The sequence below is a fragment of the Homalodisca vitripennis genome, chromosome X, assembly GCF_021130785.1.
Source record: "Homalodisca vitripennis isolate AUS2020 chromosome X, UT_GWSS_2.1, whole genome shotgun sequence".
NCBI lineage: Eukaryota > Metazoa > Arthropoda > Insecta > Hemiptera > Cicadellidae > Homalodisca > Homalodisca vitripennis.
The window spans coordinates 71,972,814-71,986,838 of NC_060215.1; the positions used below are offsets into that span (position 1 = coordinate 71,972,814).

A 14,025-nucleotide genomic window follows, 5' to 3' on the forward strand; every position below is an offset into this window, starting at 1 on the left:
TGTGTAAAAATCATTGAATACGGACTACCTACCGGCAATGTAAAGCTTATACGTATATGGTAATTATAAATTATGGACTCATGTTACATACGTAACATTGTAATTAATTGTAAGATTAACAATCTTCAATATTTATATATTTATAATATTGCACTTCTTCATCTCGATCAGGAGGAAAAAAATTATGACATTAAAGCACTGAATTGTGTAAATGATGTAATTTATGATGTAGAAATAAACATTTACTTCACTTATTCTAAACATTGATTCGTTCGATTCCTTCTCCAGTTACAAAACATCATGGGCGAAGCCTATTTCAGTAAAGAATCCTATATAAGGATAAATAGGATGACATACTATGTGGTAGGCTTACTACAATTACAGCCTTATCTATTTATAAACAAATTGAACCCTTACAGTACAAATATTACAATATCACCAGTGGCAAAGTTACGCCTTTCTCAGATTATTACATTACAACTTATAGAGCAAATAGTTGCCCAGAAATCTGGAATCGTAAATTTCACACAATTTAACGTTTTCAAAGAAATATTTAAAAATCTAAAAGCTTATTTAGGCGTTTTCAGGTAAATATAATGTTTAATTTTCTTTAGTCCCACCAGCCACACCAAATGTAGTCATCGTTCAGAACCTAAATTTTAAACCCAATTATATTTTTAATGCATATTTTTGTTATCGTACAGAAACAGAACACATTGTTATTTGCTGAAACATATTGTTATTTCATAACATTAAACAAAATCACGTGTCGAATAATACTTTGTCAAGTGAACTATCATAGTAGATGTCTTTTACTTCCGTGTTCCATGAAGGGTAAAGCTCAAAACACACAAACTATGGAATACGATATTTACATTGCTAAAATTTATATTTACATGATTGAGCTTAAATTAACGTTTATAGCTATTAAATGTGTAAAACATAACATTAAGATAATTGTAATATATACAAGACAAATACGTACATAATCGGTAAAAATACATTTTTATGAACTACTATACTTTATACACATAAATCGTTTCTGTCAGTCATCTGGTTTACGTTACTTTAAGTGACACAAACCATCATCAATTTCTTTAGAGTAATTAAAAAACAGGACTACGTTTTATATATATTTATATATATATATATATATATATATATATATATATATATATATTATTGTATTTAATTATAATAGTATTAACTATAATTTTCGGTCCCGAAATCAATATTGTTCTTTTACGATAAATCATTTTCCATAGTATTAAATATAATAAGCCCTTTTTATTTTAAAAAATATACTCATATTTGTAAGAAAATGCAATGGATTCTTATTTTTTTTAATTAATAAAAGCGCAGTTCCAAAAACCTTGAAAACCCACAATATATATTGAGAATTTGAAAGTAAGTTCTAGTGTACTCGCACTTAAGCTTCGAAAGTTATTAAAGGCTAAGAAGGTCACTGTTATCTAAGCTTACTTAAATATGTTCTTGACACATCGAATAATCAACCTGGTGTACATAAACTATTTCGTTCGATTTTTCATTCTAGTTTCATAAAAACTTTGATGGCATTAGGCAATCAATATTATAGATACGTTTTGAAAAGTAGCGTGATTTTTGTCTTGTCACGACTATGTGTAAAACACTAATTTTGTACTAAACAACGACTTTTTAACTAAATTTTCTAACTTAGTTTGTACAAATTCATGCCTTTTATTACTTTATATGTCACCGTCTTGGTTAATTATATTAAATTGTTTGCTAAACAGCTGTTAGAACTAAATTAAAGTATTGGTAGGTATCATTTAAAAGTATCATTTAAGTCATTTAAGTATTTAACACTCCTGTGTTAAAAGTACAACTTAGTATTATTGTATTACAAATTTAGCATACCAGATTAGGAATTATTGTTTAAAATCATTGCTATAGTTCCAATTTCCAGATAGTTTGGAAATTGTATGAAACTTATAGCTGGGTGTTCACATAATACTAATTTATTGTTATGAGAACGTTTTAAAATATAGTTCTTTTTGAATTATTAAAAATTCAATTAATATTTAATCACTTATAACTTTTTGTGGTCAAAATGGACAAAAATTGTACTTGACAATGATTGGCATTAAGAAAAAAATGTTGTACATTTCCTGTTACATAATTCAATAAGTTTTCATTAGTATATTTTTATGCATGATTGTTCACTCTTCCTGCAATAGAACAAACACTTAAGCAAATTCTTACGTTTAAATATTACTAAATAGTATGTTTAAAATTCAAAACCTATATTTGTAAAAGTATAAATTTGCATATGGTGTTTTACAGAAGACTTCGATTGAGATACAGTCATCATTTATCTTTTTTTCTATCGAGGTAGATTAATGTTTCAAAACTATAACATTGTTAGCAGAACGAACTTCTGACTTGGACAAATCACAATCGGGGAGAACTGCGTGAATCCTCTTCTCTCATGCGAATACTTGCGGAACAATATCCCTACCGCGGTAATGAACAGCTTATATGTATTTGATAAGCTTTATAATTCAGTTTCATATCTTAAAATATTTTCTACAGCAAAAAAAAAAAAACCTCGCAGGATTATTAATGTCACAGTCAAGAAATGATCCATTGACCAGTAACATTGTATACAACATTCAGTCTAGCACTAATCGAGAATTCGAGATGTTTGGCCTCTAATAAAAATATTACGCGTAATGTTCTATTGTGTTTCTTCTACAAATTTCCTACAATACCTTTGGGAAACACACAGGTTTCTTTACAACTATTGTAAACTTAAATCTATGGCAAATTTAAAATTCAGGTTTACTGCTTTAAGAATGTAAATTATAGTGTATGGATATTTGCTTGATAATTCTCATGTTATTAAGAGCTTTAATGAAATGTAATGCAAAAAGTAATATTTTCATGTTGTAAAATATTTTAAACGAGTAAAAAACTAAATTTACAATGTAATTTCAGCCTGTGATATTAAAAATATAAGTTCTTTTTATCTCTTATTAACACTTTAAGTGAAAAAATTTAATATTTAGAGATAAAAACAATAAATCGTTTTATATTATAAGGGTATTGTTAAAATTATTAGAACCATTATAGTTAAGGGCAACTTGCCATTCTCGCTTCTTTTCTTCAGAGATCTTTTGAGAACCAATAAATTAGGAATGGTTGCTTTTTATATTAAAAATCGATGTCCAGCACTATTTTTATCTGCGAATATTCAAGTTTTTAAGCAATATTTTACAATATTACCAAGCAAGTTCCATACCTACGACACTGTAGAATTATCACACACAGAACTTACAGGCCAAAAATATATGTTCTCAAGCTTGTGCTATGATTGTAAAATAAAGGAAAGAAATGTTTAATCTAACTATAACAAGCTTTTTTTTACTGTTTTTACTGTTGCTTTTGCGTATCAGAAAACAAATAAGATTAACACATGATGTGTGGTTAGTGAGGTTCCTGACACGTGATGTGGCTATGTGGCTATACTAGTATACTCGTATAACGGGTTCAACTCTTAATGTGCAAATGTACGTAATAAGTTATGTTTGTATAGGGTAACATAGAATCGTTCGTAAAGTAGTCTTATTAAATGGAAAGGCCTTCTAGATATGTCAGCAAGGTCCATTCCAGTGACTTTAAGTAGTTCATAGAGATTCTCTTATAAGATTGACAACATTGTCCTTTGTGCTACATCTAGAATTTAACGGTACACTTCCTACTCCCAGAGAGTCGTCGTTAACACGATAACGCGTGAGATGAGCCAGGAATACAATAATATCCTTGTACAGTCGTTTCAAGTCCATATTATGATAAAATCATTCTAAAACTGTGGAGACGTTCGGGTGAAGTTCGCAACTAGAACAGTTGTTTTACGACACGTAAGGTCTGTAGAGTGTCTCGGCCGGCACGTCTCGTTGTCGCGCCATCTGTGCCAGCTGGACAATCTGCTGTAGAGTGCCGCTGGGTGCTGTGTGACAGTTAGGACTCCTCACAGCCACACTCTCCGGCTTGTTGCGACTGTTGGGCGAGGGCACGTGGGCGCACTTGGGAGGATTGCAGTTTGCGCTACTTCCCACGGGATTATTAGTCTTCTTGTCGCCGTCTTCTTTGGTAGATTTCGCCTCCTGTTGAGCCTTTTTACTCCTTTTCCACTTCATTCGTCGGTTTTGGAACCATATTTTCACCTACAACATAAGTGTAATTCAACAACAAGAAGCATGAAGTTTTTATAGAAAAGACATATTGTGAATGCTGGCTCTTGAACTTTTGGATCCTCGTTGATGATAAGAACGGGTCCCTTATCCGTTATTTTGCCAACCATTTGGATTGATTGTACTGATATCAATCGATCATTTAAACGTAAAATATGAGTATTTTGAAATAGAATTGTGTGCTATCTTTATCATACATTCTTTATTTGTTTATAAAAATGATATTTTAAGAGATTTAATGTAATTCTTTATAAATACCATTTTATTTGGCATTCCTAATGTATTAATATGTATCTGTATACTCACATATGAAGTTAATCCCTGTAGATTAATTAGATACTTCCATTTAAGGCATAGATTTGTGACCCAAATTAAGAACATCTGAAGATGAAAATATTAAAGTTGTACAATATCTACATGAGTTATAGGTTGAGAGTGACTTGTTTTTATTCATTTGTGATATAAGGAAACAGTATTTTTGATTGAATATAATTTAAGAATATTTATAATATTTTAATAAAGTTGTTATTATGGAAATTACATTTTATATTAATTAAAATTATACCACTCCTTCCACTAATGTTTCATTTACATACTGTAGAAGGGCCATATACTTATATTCCTTAAGTTGAAAATTTTTTGTCTAGACCTTATGATAAGATCTTCCAAAATTCTGTTTTAAAGTTCTACCACTCCTCCTGGAATAATACAACAAATTTCCCCTACTTTTCCTGTATTCAGAAATGGCACCTTAAGGATTTGTGACAAAAGTTTTCTTTGCAAATTCCAAAAACGTTATTCCAATTGAAAAGCGATTGTACCACTTTAAATAAATCTCCTCTACGCGTAGATATACTATTAGAAATAATATGACCTATTAGCCAATAACTACCTACAACTTCCAAATCGTCAAGAACATGTACTACTTAACAAGTGAATTTATAGGTAATTACCGCTACAAGGTAATTAAATAGTGCTCCAATGATTTTAATTTTATTATTAAAATTAATGTTTATTAATTGATGTTAAAAATCAGGAAAAGTTCCACTTTAAATTAGATTTGTTGGCCGTTTTCAGTCATATCACTGTCACTTATCGACTTTTCGATAAATTCAGTTTACCTTAGAATTATGAACATAAAATGTACATTCACTGAAAATAAAAATGAAATTATTGTTTGTAAAATAAGGATGCTGAGGGTTGTATTAATACTTAACCACGTTTATAAGATGCATTATCAGGTATGATCATAATCATACACATGAACTTGTATAACTCATTAAATTTTAACTGTGTGTTTTACTTATTCGTATGTCTGTTGCCACAATGGATAACACATATATAGTCCATTCTGTTATTGACAGTCTACACCATATACTTGTAGAGCTTGGGATTAGAAGAATTTTAGTGGACTTCATAGAAATTTAGGTTTTAAAGTCTAGTGTTAATTTGTTTACTCCTTTAAATCCTTCCTATGTCGCCTCCTCAGTAAACACATTTTTTGAAGTAAGCAATATCGATATGACTGTTTTGTTAGCTTTCTATGGAGAAAAGTAGTTTACTTAAAAATCGAAATCGCTCAAAAATAGACGCATTTCTCAAGAACTCGATATCCTATTCCTTTCAGAATACCTTGAACCGAATTTAACTTGGTAAACCGTTCGCCTTAAAGTTTGGACGTGACAGCTGTGGAAGATACGTAAGCAACGAACAAGAGACGAGTTTTTGTTACTCTTGAAAACCGACTGTATAAAGGACGTTTTTGATGTTGCAGCAGTGCCTACACTTATTTTGGAATTTTCTAAGATTATCACTATATACAACATTTCTTTGGAGGAAAGTACTAAACACATATGATGATCCACAAATAATTCGTTCTTGCTCTAAGACGAAACGTATATTTTACTTCAATGTGATGCTATTACGTTTAAATAGTAAATTGTAAGGTTGTTTTTTTTAAATTAAATTTTACTCAATATTCTGTCATGAATACCTTTCTAAAAATGTTAATATAAAAATATGAGTCTTAGTCAATTCGAGTTCTGTTTAATGTTGTGTTCGAAATTAACATAAATAACAACACTAATTGCACCTTATTATTCTAGTAATTTACTATTATGATTTCAAACTATAATTAATTTCTGTTAGGGTATTTGTTTATTAGTTTATGTTATATTAACTGTTCAACGATTTTCGACAACCTCAACATATTATAGGGAAGAACAATGAAAATTGATGATGCACTTTTCACTGCGTGTTGTTTTTGCAGGAAGTTAATCGTGCACGATTGATGTGATCGGTCTATTTCAGAGAGACCCTCCTGGGAACATTGTTATCAGGGGGCTTAATGTACTAGTGATGACTGCTACCATACTGTACATTACCGGTAAGAGGTGCAAAACACCTATTACAGATAGCTTATCTGTGATAATGCGTTGTGACATATGTTAACACTTAGTGCCACTCCTACACCACTTCATGCTAACATCTTTATCAACAAAAACGTTGTCACCAACGTCAGAGTTGACACAGCTCATCTCGTCGTGCATACTGTGGATATGTATCCGATTCCCTTAACGTTATAATTCCAATTTTACGCTGCACATATTTTTGTTTATGATTCAACGATTTATCCGTCTAATATTGTTTTCTACATACGTAGATTGTCTAATTACACTTTAATATAAAAACGTTTTCTAGTTTGTCTAACCTGTACACCTCCACTTTCTGTTGCTATGATAACTAGACCCTATTGAAATTACAAACCTTATATTACCGGATGTGGAAGTGAAAGTTCTATACATCAAGACTTTCAATAATATCGGATCCAAGTGTTACACAAAACACTTCACTTGCAACACAACGTTAATCCTTCAACTCCCAATGTCTAATGTTATGATATGACGCAATATTTCAAGCAAGAGGAGTCTGGCACCTCTTTTGATTGTATTAGTTACAATGAGTGTAATTAATGCAATCAAAGTTAATAGTATCGGTTGACCAGGGAAATGTAACGTGGGCTGCGAACAATTTACGCATCGTTGTGATTAAATCATTGCAATCAACTTCCACGCTCCTAGACTCTGAATAACTCCCTCTAACCCTTCTCTAGAAATAACACTTTTTCAGTTCGTTGCATCCAATACAATCAGAAAAGGTTAGATTACTTTCCTATGTTACAGTGGTGGAATTTGACCGCTTCAATTTTAACCTCCGAGTGGCTCATTTAATTTATTTCAGCACTACCGCACCAGGGCGGGCCAGTTGTGCTCTTGCTGTTCCAGTCTTTATTCTGGAACACCACAAAATATGTTGATGTTTCGTATGGATTTGAACTAGAACCGACTAGAACTAACTAGTCGTTCGAGATATATACAATATACAGGTCGTAGTGGTTAGCTATAATAAAGCAAAACCACTTTATACAAGAAAAGTAGTTGGATATGTTCAGAGAAATTATGTACATTTCGGTTTAATTTTGCCGTATTCAACCATTTTGCATTCATTTATCACAGATTGTTATTGTTTTATTTGGGTTAATATTAAGTCATTTTCTTCGTTTTGGTTTTTAGATCTTAGTTTTACTTCACTGTAAGACCAGTTCACTCAACTTATTTTACACACTCACGTTGTAATGCCCACGTGAAAATTAAAATTTAAATAAACGCGAATGTTATTTTTTTCTATAGTAGGCCTAAACAAAATGTTTGTTTCTAAGAAAATATCAGATAATTATTACTTCAGATCTATGATTTTTAGTGCGAGTAGAGGTATATTCCACTTGCGCTATTCGTATTACTTAAGTAAGCATTTTGTATGTATTCAATGAAACATTTCAAACAAAATGTTTGTTTCTAAGAAAATATCAGATAATTATTACTTCAGATCTATGATTTTTAGTGCGAGTAGAGGTATATTCCACTTGAGCTATTCGTATTACTTAAGTAAGCATTTTGTATGTATTCAATGAAACATTTCAAACATAAGTTTGAACTAACAAGAAGTTATTTTTTTATGTATTTGTCTCCCGCAAAATAATTATAATTTTACTCTTACCTGAGTTTCTGTGAGCATAAGGCTTGTCGCCACTTCAAATCGCTTGGGTCTGGACAAGTATTTGTTTTGGCGAAACTGTTTCTCTAGCTCGAGGAGTTGCTGACTGGTAAAAGCCGTACGAGGCCTTCGGGTTTTGCCCATCAAAGCGTGATGCGCTCCTGAAAAATATACGATTATTAAATGTGTACATGAAAAAGGTCCTAATAATGTAAATTTATTATACTCGATGAACACTTGTATTTGAGCCGAATACATTAAAAAGTTCATATCTATTTTCATACATAAATAGACCTATATAAAGGCACACCTTATGTTGTGACCATTAATCCCCTTGTGACTGTATAGATTTATCCTAAGCCATACTTTAATTCAATAGACAATTTTATTATGGCTAATAAATAAAATGTACAGTACTAGTCTGACATGGTCCTTGAGAATTATAGACAGCCATTTTATATTCCAGCGATCTAGGTGACAGACAGTAAGACTTAGTCAGACAGTCAGTCAGATTTGTTGACAATCAGAATTTTTAAATACGAGCCCATCTACAACTCCTCCTAGCAGGTGGGGGTTTGTAACCCTTTAAACCTTATCCAGTAGTTTCCCGAATTCTTGTTCTGTAGAATAGACAAAAAGACTACGTAGAGTAATAATTCCGATTTGTATGGTTTTTTTAATGGTCTGATACATAATTACAAATAGTTTGAATAACACCTCCAAGGCTAGACACTTAATACAACTGTGATCCGTCGACTGTTTATACATCATTACGAGATTTCGGTATTCGTCATCAGTATCCACAATTGCTTCTGTACCACAGTGCCAACAGTAGACTATCGTGTAAACCATGGTCAATGTGACACACCAAACGTGTAGCTCTCTCAGATCTCCGATGGTTTTTGAAACCCTAACACGCAACATTTGTATTTCAGACACCACATGCACTCGTACTTCGCAAGTGTTTCCAACATCGAGTAGTATCGTCTGATAATATTGACATGTTATATGATACACACTTGTTACCAGTAGTTATGGCTATCCAGAACTCCCACAAGGCATTTCTGTATCGAAAGCCGAGATGTGGCGTAGATATATTGAGGTTTGCCAATGGCGCAGTCTAGACTATTCGGACGGTTACCGAAAGTTACAGTCAAACAATTGCCAGTGTAGCTGCTCCATAGATGAGTGACCGCTGAGCAACTTTTGTTGGTTCGAATGTCACCTTTAAGAGCCGACTGTACTTGGCAGCCATATTGATTTTTAATCCCACAAGAACAATTTAAAACCTCAAACATTTTTCATCCTTATTTTCATTGTACAACTGTGGAGGATGTCTCATTTTAAAGATATAATTATTACGTTGCCTCAAGGTTTTTACAAATAAAAAACATATTTTTATCTGTTATTCAAAAAACATGCTCAATACTTAAATGTTTGAATATTCCAAAATATAATGCTTTGAAGAAAAAGTAAAAAAAACCTGGGGATGAGTATGAATTGTATCTTTAAAATTATATATCTTCTAAACTCTACGACAAGGGCATAGAGTGGTTTGAAGTTTAACATTGTTCTTATGGGGCAAAACTTAACATCCGGCCCTTAAGCCTTTGGTCCCCAGATTAAGTGTCAGAGATGGCTTCCTAACCTTAAATTTGCCTGGTGAAACAAAATATCTTTAAATGTTGTATTTTTTTTAAATTCACAAATTTAAGTAAATTACATTCCAGTTGTTACATTTCTTTATATGACATTTACCAGGAGGACTTCCATTGTAAACAATATTTTGGGACCTAAGTCTGATGAAACCTAAACCACTATCTATCAACAAATAGCCTGAGAAATAAAGTAATAGTTTCAAAAATAGAGTGGCCAGTAACTTATCGAAAATAGCTGTATACTTATATTTTATAAGCTATATAATATTTTAATCACTTGTTATGTCATTGTCTATATACTGAATCGTATTTAACATTTAAAATTAATAAGAATAACAGTTGACTTTAGAACATTGCAATTTTGCATTATAATTCTTTTATAGAAGTAAAATAAAACAAACATTAAAATAAAATATTCCTCAGTTTCAAAACTAATTACATCCCTTAAACGAGTCTAAACCATATTTTCATTTATTATCTACTCGACGCTGATATAAATTATACACATATGCTTTTTACGCTGAGTTCTGTATCATAATTTAAATTATTGTACATTGGAATATACTGCTTTAAATACGTATAGTTAAGCTCTATGATGTAACTCTATTTGAGTCTTAGTTTGAAAATATAAGTATCATCGAACATTTTCTAAATGTCAATAATAGAAAAATAAAAAATCAGAGAAACTATTTTTGTGACTGCAATATCATATGATAAATTGATAATGAGCACCTGTTGTGAAGTAGGCCTACAGTATCGCGTTGTATTAAACAATAGTTTCACAGTTGTTTCTTAACTGTTATTATTTTTGCATTATCATAATATAGAAGTTCATTAGTCATTTGATGTGTCGTTTTAATGTGCCGCTATGAATCACACTATTACAAATAAAGCGATCATAGTGTTTTAACCTACAATTCATTTGCTTAGTTCGTATCTCACTGTAATGATATATAGCTACTTGTAAAGTGTTGACCTGTTATCTGTTAGTAGGGACTATTCACTGGACCATATCGATCTCGGGGGTAAACTCGCACAAGCCGGAGCTATAGATACCGGTCGGCACGTGAGGCGCCCAGGGCTCTCCCCTAACTGCGGTAAATCAAGATCACCGATGAAAGGAGCGCTCATTGTAATCAAGGATCGTTTAATTCCTGACAGTTTTCGACCGGCAGCAGCACCCTAAGCTGTGTTTATTAAACTAATTGGTACCACAAAAAGCGTGCGGCGGGGGGTACTTAGCATGAGAAGAGCACCCCTCCCTCATCCCCTCCAACACATATATAACTGGTGTCACCGACAATAGCTTATAGCGAGCAGTCAGTGGGAGGTGGTGCCCGTCGCGCCGCTGTCTGCAGTTAGACGAGATCGGTTTTGTGATAATAGAACCACTAAATAGTAGCGACTATTCTACAAACTGTGATGTTGCAGAGTGGTATTTACTAAGTTAGAGAATCTACCGTCATAAAAGTATCAATTGATAACAGTAAAATTAAGCAATTTTGCCATCGATGTGTCTTACAAATATTATTATATAGATAGTGAAAACTACTATCCTCTCTTTTCTTCTGACCTCATCACATGTTTAACAAGCAGAAATGAAAACAATATATTAAATATTGCGCTTAGTATACAGAAGTTGACAGTCGAAACAGACAAGTTACCCAGCAGTAAAATTAGAGTGTTACGCAATTAACCCCACTAATCCAGGCTAATTTATCCGGGGAATACCAGGGTATGCTGTCACGACTGCTTACCCGAAGGTAATAAATTAGTCCATGCTACCATAACAATGCTTACACGTGGATGGCTACGCTAAAGTGAGTTCGATAACCATAATCATCGTGTCGCTACTTGCTTACACATGAGTAAGTAGCTAGTGCATCGATAGATCACTGATTACCCAAATGTGACTGAGTCGCTACTTGCTTACCCGTGAGTAGCTAGCTGGTGTTTGTTATCATAGGTTTGATTACTTGTGGTTGATGTGTTATATTACACCGCTTCTAAATGGTAAATAGCCCAGTTATTGAAATTATGTCTCATGAATAGCCAATTCATAATATATCAGCGCCATTGTCATAATACAGTTTGCATGCAGGTTTTACTTTCTTTAACATGACCATCATTACTATAGTTCTAACCTGTTAAATTTTATGTGTTTGCGTTGTCAGTACATAGCGAACGGATTTGTCAAACGTAAAATATATACCGGATCTTAGACCTATATATTTTATTCTGGTACATTACTAAAGAGCAAAAATCTGCAGAAAGCCAATATATCAGATGCAGCATGTATGTGTTTGAATGAACAGAAATGCGAACTTGTTTAATAACATCCACTCGTCCAAAAATTCTACTAAAGCGCATTTCTCTAAGTAGCCTCAATTGCTACATTTTTTTGTACTCTAAAACCAGTTCAAACAATGATGGCATACTCAAACTTTCTTTGGACGTAAGAAATGTCAAGCGTAACTTTTTCCTTTGTTGAAAATGAGATCAAGTCCCAAAACAAAACACAAAGCCCTCAAGTTTTCGATCTAACAGTATTAACGTACTCAGAGTTCAGCTAGGAATTTATCAAATTCACAAATCTGTCAGGATTTAATTTTTATTTATTGCACAGCTTTCAATTGCGGTAAATATTTAAGAAAGTATTTTTTTAAATAAAACTTCCTAACGCCGCTTTAATTAGGTAAAGGCGCGTGTGGTTTATTTCAACTCATTTCGTAACAGAATACTGGCTAATTCTGTGCACGTAACATTCAAAATGGAGTCACTTCGTTAATAAACAACAAGTAAAAGAAGTTCTAATTGGAGCCTTGAGAAACTCCTGAATAGCGACACAAAACTCCCAAAATATACATTATCAAATCGCACTCAACATGTCCTTTCTAAAAGATTTATTCATGAATTGATTCAATGAGTAAAGGTAGAGGAGAAATCCACATTGGGTTCCCTCCTAAACGCTGAAGGCTTGGCAAAGGCAAAGTATTAACTTGATGTAATCACAATGTAATAGACAACAATTTGAGAATGCCGAACGACCTCTGAAGGACCCGTGCTGGTAGTGGTATAGTGTCACAAAACATGTATTCGGATTCAAAAACTTTAAATTTCATATCCCTCACTATTATGTGTTAAAGAAGTTATCGTTCTATATTGTGTTTTTGTCGTTGTAACAGAAGAGAATACGTAATGCGTTGTTTGAATATCTTAAAATTTCTATTCTAAAATAACCAAAATAATTAAAATTTCTATTTTGGTTATTTATCTACAGTCGTGGGTATCATATATTTCAGCCTGTAGTTTGAGTTTTTAAGAAATAACTACCTTGATACCCTATATTGGTATTGGTACCTCCAATTTATATTTAGTATTCCCAAAACAATGCGATATTTTTTGGACCTAGTTAGTAGGGGGACAAAATATTACTTTAAAAAAAATCTAATACCACATTCGTACTTGTAAAATTATTTTTAATTTCACATTCCTTTCTTATGGATCAGTTGTGAACAATAATCTTAGTGTATCAATACGGTCCAAATGTTCGGCTGCTGTGTTTAAATGGTTATTTATTTTAATCGCTGGATTTCGTAAGATCGGGCATTTAAAAAAGTGAAGAGCATCTGCCAAACAAGACTTATTTAATTTGGATTTTAGTATACCCATCAAGATTCATTATACCAGTCACTACAACCAGTGTCTTTAATGTATTCAAAAACCATTTTAATGAATCTTTGAAACACAATTATTTAGACTATCTGCTATGTTGTTATTAGTTGTTTTATTTTAAAATAAGTCCACAATAAACTGCTGGATCAAAATACGAGTATTCACCTTTTCATTTAAATACTTTTTAGTTATTTAAGTTTATTTTTACTTTTTTAAAGTAAAATTTTGCAAACCCAAGGTAATAACCGTTATAATGTACGTACGTGTTCACTGTAAAAAGTGTAACTATATCGTAGAAATATAATGACAAAAAGTTGCAGACTGCAGACCTGACAAGTCTCGCCCACTCACACTACATTAGCTAATTTAGAGTATTGTCTCCAAACTTATTTTTTATTGTCACA

At 32.3% G+C, this 14,025-nt stretch overlaps 1 protein-coding gene across 1 annotated transcript in view; it reads right to left on the reverse strand.

Moving 5' to 3' along the window:
* Positions 1-1,206: 1,206 nt before the first annotated feature.
* Positions 1,207-14,025, reverse strand: part of LOC124369185 (homeobox protein Hox-B4-like) — a 58,379-nt gene continuing 45,560 nt past the window's right edge. The window contains exons 4-5 of the mRNA XM_046826997.1: positions 8,292-8,449; positions 1,207-4,208 (exon numbers count right to left, since the gene is read on the reverse strand). Of these exons, the coding sequence (XP_046682953.1) occupies positions 3,894-4,208; positions 8,292-8,449 (473 nt within the window). The 3' untranslated portion in view covers positions 1,207-3,893. The remainder of the gene's footprint in view (positions 4,209-8,291; positions 8,450-14,025) is intronic.